At 42.9% G+C, this 12,512-nt stretch overlaps 1 protein-coding gene across 1 annotated transcript in view; it reads left to right on the forward strand.

Moving 5' to 3' along the window:
* LOC307069500 (coagulation factor XIII B chain-like) overlaps positions 1–12,512 on the forward strand; it is a gene marked incomplete at both ends in the record, with an annotated part of 31,490 nt that continues 18,978 nt past the window's right edge. Inside the window, 2 exons of the mRNA XM_079727877.1 lie at positions 1–64; positions 6,575–6,775. Coding sequence (XP_079584003.1) covers positions 1–64; positions 6,575–6,775 — 265 coding nt within the window. The remainder of the gene's footprint in view (positions 65–6,574; positions 6,776–12,512) is intronic.

The raw sequence follows: 12,512 nt of genomic DNA on the forward strand, positions 1-12,512 counted from the left end.
ATGAGGTCGAAAGGCTTGGCTTTGATTATCATATTAATCATCTCAGGAGAACTCAATGCAGAAGGTAAAGTTAACTTTAAATATTCTTTATTCTCTAATAATTACAAAGGGAAATTCTACCATTATTTCTCTTGAGCTTTTAATATAGTCTTTCATTTTTATGTACTAATTTTATAAAAAAGATACTTATAAATATAATTATATTATATATAATTTATATAATATATAAAGTTATAATATTTATATAAATATAAATAAATATTTATATTATAAATATTTATATTATAATAGTTATAATATGTAATTTATAAAGTTATAATATTTAGAAAGACTTTTTCCTTTGAGAAAAACTACTAAACTATTCTCAGAGTAGCATAGCTTAGAAAACCAAAACAAGACAAAAAAAAAAAAAAAAAAAACCTTTTGCATCTTTAGTTTTGAGGGTATAGGAGACCAGGATCTAAATACTTCAAAGTGTTTTCAGGCTAACAGGCTAACGGTACCACCATTTGAAGCTGTAAGTTAACCTTAATTCTAATTTCAGACCAGAATTCATTCCTAACACTGCACAGCTTGTACAATTTTAATTCTCTGCTCTTAAAGAGAGAGCTTTCATGTGGGAAATCTTGAAAACAACCAGAAATCATCAGCAAGATCTTTGACTGTTGACACCTTGATTTTTATCCTAATTTTTATTCTTTGGTTGAAGACAGTAAGTAATGATTAGTAGGAGGACCATATGATTGTTTATGTAAATGAGGACATGTCTCATGGTGAAAGCAGGTTTTATTAATACTCAAATGGGACGACAGGGGTAAATCAGTACTATCCAGACAAGCAATACCTGTGGACTCCCTAACTGTTAGAAAGCTTTCTACCCAGACTGCCTCATGTGTGAGGTGAATGTGAGTGTGCAAGTGTGGGTTATTTAGGAAGAGTTAACGGTGTTCTTGGGCTGTGGGGATAAGAAGCCAGGCAAGTCATTAAGTATCAGCAAAGGTAGTAGACAAAGTAGGAAACCACAGCCATAAGCCTCTTTTAAAACACCTTAGGAAATTTGTTGAAATAAAATATCCGACAGATTATATATAATTGTCTTAGTTGAATAGTTTACTACAAATTTTCTGCCAGAAGAGGCTCTGCAATTAAAATTATGAAAGTGAAATAAATAGAATTCATCTTACACATTTAATTCTACAATAAGATAATTTGTGCGTGAAGTTTCCTTTTATTTTTCTGTCTAAATAGGGAAAAAAACCACCGATATAATTGTCTATTATCTATACCATGAAAACACCGCAATATTCTAGCTAATTTTCTAATTATTGTGTAATTATAATCTTCTTTCACACAAACAAAGAAGTGTCAGCTGCCTGAAGACAGGGACCATGACCTCATATTCCCATGCTTCCCCCACCCCCATCCGGAATCTTAGGGACAAGATCAAGTTAACTATACCCCTCATTTCATATGACCATCACTGGCCTATGAAAAGTGTCACTTTTGTTTTATTTATACATTTTCCCTCTTCATTCCTGACCCTGAATTCCATTTCCCTTTCAACCAAACTCTTGAAAACCCAACTGTTGAAAACCAAACTGTTGGGACCCACTATAATATTTGATATATCCTTAAATATGCAAATATCGTTGTAAACTATGTCTGGTTTTGTGTGTTTTACATTCATATAAATGGAAGCTTGCCATAGATTTTATCTCCTTATTGTTTCATTTTACTTGCTACTGTTTAAACATATTTCCTTGTTGCTGAATCTAGTTTGTTGCTCTTAAGTGCTACCTACCTTCATATATTTACTTATCCACTCTCCGAAGGATGGACACATAGTTTCCTCTAATTTCCTCCTAACCTCAAGTAACTCTGAAATGAGTGCTTTCATGTAATCACCTTATTTCTCTGTGACGATTTCTCTTGCCTGTATATATCCCCATGTGGGGCTATGGGCTCAATTCCTTTTCTTCCTTTCCTGATTTGTAACAGATTAACATTTCCCTCTGCTTTCTGCCTTTTAAAGAGCTGATTTGTGGGAGCTCTTTGCAGACGATACATTTTAACTTCTTGTCAATTTTAGACATTGCAAATTCCTTCTTCCAAAATGTGATGTGTGTGTTTTGTCAACAATACTTTTCATGGAAAGACATTCTCAATCTTCATATAATCAGATTCATGAACTTTTGCCTATAGTTTCTGCTAGTTCTAAAGAGTCTTCTTTGTAAATCCCTGGTGGTATGGGTATGGAAAATGGTGAGAATCCTCAGGGGACGGGGCCTCCCCTGCACATGTTTTTATCTGCTCCTTCCTTCCATCAGACTCTGGAAAGTTTCTTTTACTCATAATTCCTTGCCCACTTCCCTCAGCCCTGGGAGGGCACTGCTATTATTTTATGTCTCATGGTAGCAAGAGGGTTGTCTGTCGTCCCCAAGGCATTGAAGGCAAAATAATCCCAGCGGCCCGGGTCTTCTACACACCTGCCGCTTCCTCCCAACACAAACCCTAGGGGCTGCTCAATAACTGCTTTCTTTTAAGTGTATTTATGATTTTAAAGTCTCCAACATAAGGATAGATTTTAAAAAATAAATGTTTTCTTTGGAGTATAATGTATGCAGAAAAATGCAAAAATCATAGGATGCCCCTCTATAAATGTTTATGAAATTTTACTGCACGTGAATCAACATATAGAACATTGATTGGCACTCAGAAGCCTCCTAAACGTCCCTTTTTAAAGGACTAAACCTCAGGTAACCATCCTGACTTCTCTGCCCATGGATTATCTGGCACGAGGGTGACGTGTCAGAGGTGGTGGAAGAGGCTTCCAGAGGGATGGTCTCCAGAGCCATCCTGGAGCAGGAGCCAGTGCTGCCAAGCCCCAACTCCCCAGAGACCAAGGAGGAGCCTGCCCCCACCCCCTGAGCTTGAACACATCCCCAGAAAAAGCATAGGAGCCCCAGGAGAGCTGTAGGACTGGCCTGGGCCACCAGCTTCCCTGTGGCACCCTCCTCTCCATCCTCCTCTTCCCCGTGGCACCCACCTCTGCATCCTCCTCTTCCCTGTGGCACCTTCCTCCCCATCCTCCTCTTCCCCGTGGCACCTTCCTCTTCATCCTCCTCTTCCCCATGGCACCCTCCTCTTCATCCTCCTCTCCCCCGTGGCACCCTCCTCTCCATCCTCACCACAGGGGAAGCAGGAGACGACCATCTGCAGAGGATGAAGGCTCTGCCGATCATGCGGCAACAACATTGCCGAGGATGAGAGCCAGGGTCTGGGCCTCCCAACATGCCTCTCCTGAGGTGGCACCGTCCTCTGAATGGACTGACATGGTCCCAGACTGTAGACTTCTTTGGGTTTGGCCTCAGTTCTGGTCCTTGCCTCAGGTCCAAGGAGGGCATGTGAAGCCCAGGCTGCTGCCAGCCCCACCCTCCCCAGAAGCCATCCAAAGGCAAATAAAGTTAGTCATTTGGTGGGAGGCCTGGTGAAGGGGCGTGGGAACTGCTGAAGCCGAAGATCAAGCAGAGGCTGGTGGATGGGGGTGAACCGCCCCCAACTCAGCCATAGACCCTGGGACAGAACCACACATCAAAGCGACAAGCACCCAAAAGAAGAACCTGGGGGGACCCTCTTATATCCAGGGGGCCTCCTGCCTTCTCACCACAAAAAGAAAAAGTCCTTCAGACAGTGGAACTGCTCCTGCAGCTGGGGGTCGTCATCTCTGGCTCTTTCTCCCTGATCTCTGCCACCTGCTCCCAAAGCCTGACTCTCCCCTTGTGGGACCGAGGGCTGGAGACAAAAGAACAGGGAGTTCCTGCGGTGTGGACCGTTTCTCACTCTGCGAGCACCCATCCTTCCTGGCCCAGGCCTGCTGCTCCCATCACGGCCCCCTGGGCTGTCCAGACGGGAGGCCCTGGGATCAGGAGCCAGGGAACAGCCTCGGAAGCTGCCTCCAGGCCTCCCTCTCCGGGTCTCACAGCGGGGCGTGTGCACCTTGTCTGACTGCTCCCGGCGAGGCCGGCTCTGGGTGAAGCTCAGTCCTGGTGGGAGAGGTTCCTTTCCCTGCACGGATGCCCTTGGCTGCCTGGCTGGACCTCCTGCACGATGACCCATGTCCTCGCCTCATGCGCTGTGTCTTTGGAAGCTCCGGACAGGCTCTTCTCCTCGCGGTCACACTGCTCTCTGGACCCCAAGACTGTCCTCTGGACCCCAAGACTGTTTCTCGGGTTGGCAGGTGGCCTGAGAAACCGAGTTACCGTTCAAGCTCTGCAAGCTGATGGAGATGCAGACGGTCCCCACCTGTGGCCGTTGGCGGGGCCAAGGCAAGAGCAGTGCAGTCCGCCCAGCACTGCCGGAGGACCCACCCGGCCTCGTGCGAAGAAGCGATGCTCAGGGCACCTGGGTGCTCACCAAGCAGGAACGCAGCACGACCATCCGGGCACTGGCTCTCCTGAATGTCCACGAGTCAACCTTCCGCCCCCGCGCACCTGGCACCGCCCACGGGTCTCAGGTCTTCCACGTGCTCCGTCGCCCCCACGGCCTCTCCCCCACAGCAGCTGAGTGGTGGCGCCTTTCAGAATACGGGAAGGCAGGTGAGAGGAGGTGGTACCTGTGATGACGGTGGCCCCTGCTCTGGGAAGGCGCCTCTGGCCTGCGCGTCCAAGCTTGATGCCACCAGGATCTCTGAGCCCAGGGGCAGTGACCTGGGTCAGTTCCCGCGGGCGCCAGGCTGCCATCAGCTACAACCACCGCTTTGGGTAAAGGTCTGTGTTTCATCGGCTCCTGTTGGGATTGAGGGCGGAACCCCTGGGCCTGATTTTTCTCGGCCATCTCTGCTGAGGTCCTGGTTGACTCTCGCCACTCCCCCTGATAGTCGGAGGTCTGATGGGACAGGAGGAGGGCGCCGGGCTCATCCTCTCAGCTGCCACCACACGATACTCTTGAGAAGATAAAGCGTCAACCACCCTAGGACCTCAAGTCTCGGTGTAGGGTCCCTTGATGTGTCCGCAACGGCAGCTCCCACCGTGCAGTCTGGGAACCTGAGAACAACCATCCATCCCTCACATTCTACCACCGGCACCGATCCCTGCCTTCAACCTTTTGTTTCAGGGGGGCCAGTTCTTCACTTCCCATTTTACTACATTTCTCCTGGCTGTCTCTGCCTGACAGCCGTGGCAGCTTCCAGAGCGGACTGGTCCTCCTGAGGGGTAAGAACCCAGTTGGCACCTGCTGGAGGGGTTCCAGGCAAGTGTACCCACAGGCAGCCTGCACATCTGATGAGAGATGAGCATTGGGCCTGGAGCAGGTCCATGGCTGAGCTCTCCAGTGAGGTGACAAGGGCCCAGGGGGAGTGGCTGGGGCTTGGTTGAATGAGTGGGGGAAGGGTGGGGGGATGAAGCTTAGGGGAGGAGGGGTTCCTTCTTCTAGGAGTGTTACAAGTGGGAAAGGTAGGAGGTGGTGCGGTTGGCAGGAAGAAAAAGGAGGGGACTCAGTAAGAGATTAGGTGACACAGCGGAGACAATCATAGGTCTGTGAGATTCACCATCAGTATCAACACTCGTGTTACTGTGTAATATCCCTTGTGTGCACAGTCTGACGTGTGTTTGTCTTTTCTGCCGTCAGTGGGCACTTGGTTGCTTCCAGTTGGCACCACATGCAGAGACTTGCCAGGAACACTCTGTTACACATGTGGGTGCCCAGAGATGTGCTTTCAATGTGGTTTGTACCTATTCTGCCATACTGTTTTCTCAGGAGAGGTCGTACCTGTTTCCACTCTTATTTGCAGTGGTCTTGAGCTCCCTTTTCTCCATGTCCACCCCAACCACTGGGGTAGTCTGTCTCTTCCAGGTCAGTCATTCCTGTGGATGTATGGTTCTATCTCATGGTGATTTAAATTTGCCTTTCCCTGATGACTGATAAAGCTGAGTCCTCTTTGCTAGACCTCTGACCGTTTAATGTAAGGTTCTCACTCAAGTCTTTTATTTTTTCACTTGGTGGTCTGTCTTTTTCTTAAAGAACAAAACAAGACAAAAGCCATTCATATGAAAACTTGTAACTCCGTATCTTAAGGAGAACCTCATCTATTCTAGAACTTTCCCATCCAATAATACAGTGGCCACTAATTGCATGTGGCTTTTGAAATAAGACTAGTCCATATTGGGGTGTGCCATGAGTGTAAATACACACTGGAGTTCAGACTTAGTAGGAAAAAAATAATATTAAAATTAACTTCAACTGTTCCTTTTATTAATGTGCCTGCTAGAAATTTAAATATACATATATGGCTTGTGTTTCTACTAGAACGTGCTGTTTGACAAAGTTAGGGAAGCCTTCTCTGAGGAACTGGCCTGCCCAGATTTATTCTGACTGTTGGGTGCTGTGGTTGCTAGCAGATTACTTCCTGATTGAAAAGGATTGGCAAAAAATACCCTAAAATGTTAAGTAATAAAACTAAGTACTGGGTACAGTGTCTGCAAACACTTTGAATTTAAAAATCTATTGTCACTTGATCACAAATTGTATGGTTTTAAATATATTTTTCAGTGTTCAGCTTGATATTTTCTCATTTCAGAGAAACCCTGTGGTTTTCCAAGTGTGGAAAATGGAAGGATTGCCCAATATTACTATACTTTTAAAAGTTATTACTTTCCAATGAGCATAAACCAAAATCTGTCATTTTCCTGCTTGGCTGGTTATACAGCTGAAACTGGGAAACAAGGGGCCCAGACCACGTGTACGGCAGCAGGATGGTACCCAGAACCACGGTGCTTCAGTAAGTCAGTGGCGGGGTCAACGTCATGTGATAACACGGAAATAAATGAGCTTGTAAAACTAGCATCCCCTAAAATATGGCAGGTGTCTAAACCTTTTGGTAGATAAGAACAAAATTACTGGCCAACTGTCTTTTTTACAAAATGAAGGCATATACTGTAATTCTGTAAATCACATCTTTCATTAAAATGTTATATTATTTATCTGTTTTTAATATTACCCTGTGAAGAGAATACAGATAGTTATTGAAATTGTTATTATCACATTGCAAGGAAGAGAGGCACCACTGCGTGAACACAGCCTGAAGGGGCTAGTGCGCCACAGCTGGCTGGGAGGGAGTCTGGGGAAAGGTCTGGAGCTGCCGAAGAGGCAAGAGACTTTTTCTTACCTCTTTATTTCCTGGTGCGTGAGGAGAGGGGATTAAGAGCGCTGTTTAAAGGAGCTCCAGAGACAGGCGTGAGCCGCAGCTAACAGCGCGGACCCCAGAGACGGGCATGAGACGCTAAGGCCGCTGCTGCCGCCACCAAGAAGCCTGTGTGCGAGCACAGGTCACTGTCCACACCGCCCCTCCCGGGAGCCTGTGCAGCCCGTCACTGCCAGGGTCCCGGGATCCAGGCACAACTTCCCCGGGAGAACGCACGGCGCGCCTCAGGCTGGCGCAACATCACGCAGGCCTCTGCCGCCGCACGCTCGCCCCACCTCCATGCCCCTCCCTCCCCCGGCCTGAGTGAGCCAGAGCCCCCGAATCAGTGGCTCCTTTAACCTGGTCCTGTCTGAGCGAAGAAGAGACACCCTCAGGCGACCTACACACAGAGGCGGGGCCAAACCCAAAGGTGAACCCAGGGAGCTGTGCGAACAAAGAAGAGAAAGGGCAATCTCTCCCAGCAGCCTCAGGAGCAGCAGATTAAAGCTCCACAATCAACTTGATGTACCCTGCATCTGTGGAATGCCTGAATAGGCAAGGAATCATCCCAAATTGAGGAGGTGGACTTTGGGAGCAACGATTTTTCCCTTTTTTCTCTTTTTCTGAGTGGGTATGTTATGTTTCTGTGTGAGACGTTGTCTGTATAGTTTTGCTTTTACCATTTGTCCTAGGGTTCTGTCTGTTCTTTGTTTGTTTGTTTTTTAGTATAGTTTTTAACGCTTGTTACCATTGGTGGATTTGTTTTTTGGTTTGGTTGCTCTCTTCTTTATTTCTTTTTTTTTTAATTACTTTTAAGTAACTTTTTTAATAATTATTTTTTATTTTAATAATTTATTTTATTTTATTTTATTTTATCTCCTTCTTTCTTTCTTTCTTTCTTTCTTTCTTTCTTTTTTTTCCTCCCTTTTATTCTGAGCTGTGTGGATGACAGGCTCTTGGTGCTCCAGCCAGGCATCAGGGCTGTGCCTGTGAAGTGGGACAGCCAAGTTCAGGACATTGGGCCACCAGAGACTTCCTGGACTCACATAATATCAATCGGTGAGAGCTCTCCCAGAGATCTCCATCTCAATGTTAAGACCCAGCTCCACTCAACGACCAGCAACCTACAGTGCAGGACACCCTATGCCAAACAACTAGCAAGACAGGAACACAACCCCACGCATTAGCAGAGAGGCTGTCTAAAAGCATAATAAGGTCACAGACACCCCAAAACACACCACCAGACGTGGACCTGCCCACCAGAAAGACAAGATCAAGCCTCACCCACCAGTACACAGGCACTAGTACCCTCCACCAGGAAGCCTACACAACCCACTGAACAAACCTTACCCACTGGGGACAGACACGAAAAACAACAGGAACTATGAACCAGCAGCCTGCGAAAAGGAGACGCTGAACACAGTAAGTTAAGCAAAATGAGAGGACAGAGAAACACACAGCAGATGAAGGAGCAAGGTAAAAACTCAGCAGACCTAAAATATTAAGAGGAAATAGGCTGTCTACCTGAAAGAAAATTCAGAATAATGATATTAAAGATGAACAAAAATCTGGGAAATAAAATGGAGAAAATAAAAGAAACATTTAACAAGGACACAGAAGAACTAAAGAGCAAAAAAACCCAATGAGGAACAAAATAGTAAATGAAATTAAAAATTCTCTAGAAGGAATCAATAGCAGAATAACTGAGGCAGAGGAACAGATAAGTGACCTGGAAGATAAAATAGGGGAAATAACTACTGCAGGGCAGAATAAAGAAAAAAGAATAAAAAGAAATGAGGACAGTCTCAGAGACCTCTGGGACAACCTTAAATGCACCAACATTCTAATTATAGGGATCCCAGAAGAAGAAGAGAAAAGGAAAGGGACTGAGAAAATATTTGAAGAGATTATAGTTGAAAACTTCCTTAATATGGGAAATGAAATAGTTAATCAAGTCCAGGAAGCACAGAGAGTCCCATACAGGATAAATCCAAGGAGAAACATGCCAAGACACATATTAATCAAACTCTGAAAAATTAAGTACAAAGAAAAACTATTCGAAGCAGCAAGGGGAAAACAACAAATAACATACAAGGGAATCCCCATAAGGTTAAGAGCTGATCATTCAGCAAAAACTCTGTAAGCCAGAAGGGAGTGGCAGGATATATTTAAAGTGATGAAAGGGAAAAACCTACAACCAAGATTACTCTACCCAGCAAGGTGCTCATTCAGAATTGATGGAGAAATTAAAACATTTACAGACAAACAAAAGCTAAGAGAATTCAGCACAACAAAACCAGCTTTACAAGAAATGCTAAAGGAACTTCTCTAGGCAGGAAACACAAGAGAAGGAAAACACCTACAATAACAAACACCAAACAATTAAGAAAATGGGAATAGGAATATACATATCGATAATTACCTTAAATGTAAATGGACTAAATGCTCCAAACAAAAGATAGACACTGGATGAAGGGATACAAAAACAAGACCCATATATATGCTGTCTACAAGAGACCCCTTCTGACCTAGGGACACATACAGACTGAAAGTGAGGGGATGGAAAAAGATATTCCATGCAAATTGAAATCAAAAGAAAGCTGCAGTAGCAATTCTCATATCACAAAATATAGACTTTAAAACAAAGGCTATTACAAGAGAAAAGGAAGGACACTACATAATGATCAAGGGATCAAAGAAGAAGATATAACAATTGTAAATATTTATGCACCCAACATAGGAGCACCTCAATACATAAGGCAAATACTAACAGCCATAAAAAGGGAAATCGACAGTAACACAATCATAGTAGGGTACTTTAACACCCCACTTTCACCAATGGACTGATCATCCAAAATGAAAATAAATAAGTAAACACAAGCTGTAAATGATACATTAAACACGATGGACATAATTGACATTTATAGAACATTCCATCCAAAGACAACAGAATACACTTTCTTCTCAAGTGCTCATGGAACATTCTCCAGGATAAATCATATCTTGGGTCACAAATCAAGCCTTGGTACATTTAAGAAAATTGAAGTTGTATCAAGTATCTTTTCCAACCACAACATTATGAGATTAGATATCAATTACAGGAAATAATCTATAAAAAATACAAACACATGGAGGCTAAACAATACACTACTTAATAATCAAGAGATCACTGAAAAAATCAAAGAGGAAATCCAAAAATACCTAGAAACAAATGACAATGAAAACACAATAGCCCAAAACCTATGGGATGCAGCAAAAGCAGTTCTAAGAGAGAAGTTTATAGCAATACAATCCTGCCATAAGAAACAAGAAACATCTGAAATGAACAACCTAACCTGACACCTAAAACAATTAGAGAAAGAAGAACAAAAAAAACCACAAAGTTAGCAGAAGGAAAGAAATCATAAAGATCAAATCAGAAATAAATGAAAAAGAAATGAAGGAAACAATAGCAAAGATCAATAATCTTAAAAGCTGGTTCTTTGAGAAGATAAACGACACTGATAAACCACTAGCCAGACTCATCAAGAAAAAAAGGGAAAAGACTCAAATCAATAGAATTAGAAATGAAAGAGAAGTAACAACTGGCACTGCAGAAATACAAAGGATCTTGAGAGATGACTACAAGCAACTATATGCGAATAAAATGGACAACCTGGAAGAAATGGACAAATTCTTAGAAATGCACAACCTTCTGAGACTAAACCAGGAAGAAATAGAAACTATAATCAGACCAATCACAAGCACTGAAATTGAAACTGTGATTAAAAATCTTCCAACAAACAAAAGCCCAGGACCACATGGCTTCACAGGAGAATTCTACCAAACATTTAGAGAAGAACTAACACCTACCCTTCTCAAACTCTTCCAAAATGTAGCAGAGGGTGGAAAACTCCCAAACTCATTCCACGTGGCCACCATCACCGTGATACCAAAACGAGACAAAGATGTCACAAAGAAAGAAAACTACAGGCCAATAACACTGATGAACATAGATGCAAAACTCCTCAATAAAATACCAACAAACAGAATGCAACAGCACATTAAAAGGATCATACACCATGATCAAGTGGGGTTTATCCCAGGAATGCAAGGAGTCTTCAATATACACAAATCAATCAATGTGATACACCATATTAACAAATTGAATGAGAAAAACCATATGATCATCTCCATAGAGGCAGAGAAAGTTTTGACAAAATTCAACACCCATTTATGATAAAAAAAAAAAAACCCTCCAAAAAGTAGGCATAGAGGGAACTTACCTCAATGTAATAAAGGGCATATATGACAAACCCACAGGCAACATTGTCCTTAATGGTGAAAAACTGAAACCATTTCCACTAAGATCAGGAAAAAGGCAAGGTTGCCCACTCTCATCACTATTATTCAACATGCTTTTGGAAGTTTTAGCCACAGCAATCAGAGAAGAAAAAGAAATAAAAGGAATCTAAATCAGAAAAGAAGAAGTAAAGATGTCACTGTTTGCAGATGACATGATACTATAGATAGAGAATCCTAAAGATGCTACCAGAAAACTACTAGAGCTAATCAATGAATTTGGTAAAGTAGCAGGATACAAAATGAATGCACAGAATTCTCTTGCATTCCTATACACTAAGGATGAAAAAGCTGAAAGTGAAATTAAGAAAAAACTCCCATTTACCATTGCAACAAAAAGAAAGAAATATCTAGGAATAAACTTACCTAAGGAGAAAAAAGACCTGTATGCAGAAAATTATACGACACTGATGAAAGAAATTAATGATGATACAAATAGATGGAGAGATATACCATGTTCTTGGATTGGAAGAGTCAACATTGTGAAAATGACTGTACTACCCAAAGCAATCTACAGATTCAATGCAATCCCTATCAAACTACCAATGGCATTTTTCACAGAACTAGAACAAAAAAATTTCACAATATGTATGGAAACACAAAAGACTCCGAATAACCAAAGCAGTCTTGAGAAAAAAAAACGGAGCTGGAGCAGTCAGGCTCCCTGACTTCAGACTATACTGCAAAGCTACAGTAATAAAGACAGTATGGTACTGGCACAAAAACAGAAATATAGATCAATGGAACAGGATGGAAAGCCCAGAGATAAACCCATGCACATATGGTCACCTTATCTTTGATAAAGGAGGCAAGAATATACAGTGGAGAAAAGACAGCCTCTTCAATAAGTGGTGCTGGGAAAACTGGACAACTACATGTAAAAGAATGAAATTAGAACACTCCCTAACACCATACACAAAAATAAACTCAAAATGGATTAAAGACCTAAATGTAAGGCCAGACAATATTAAACCCTTAGAGGAAAATATAGGCA

This window comes from Hyperoodon ampullatus (genome assembly GCF_949752795.1).
Source record: "Hyperoodon ampullatus genome assembly, chromosome: 2".
In the NCBI taxonomy this organism is placed as follows: domain Eukaryota; kingdom Metazoa; phylum Chordata; class Mammalia; order Artiodactyla; family Ziphiidae; genus Hyperoodon; species Hyperoodon ampullatus.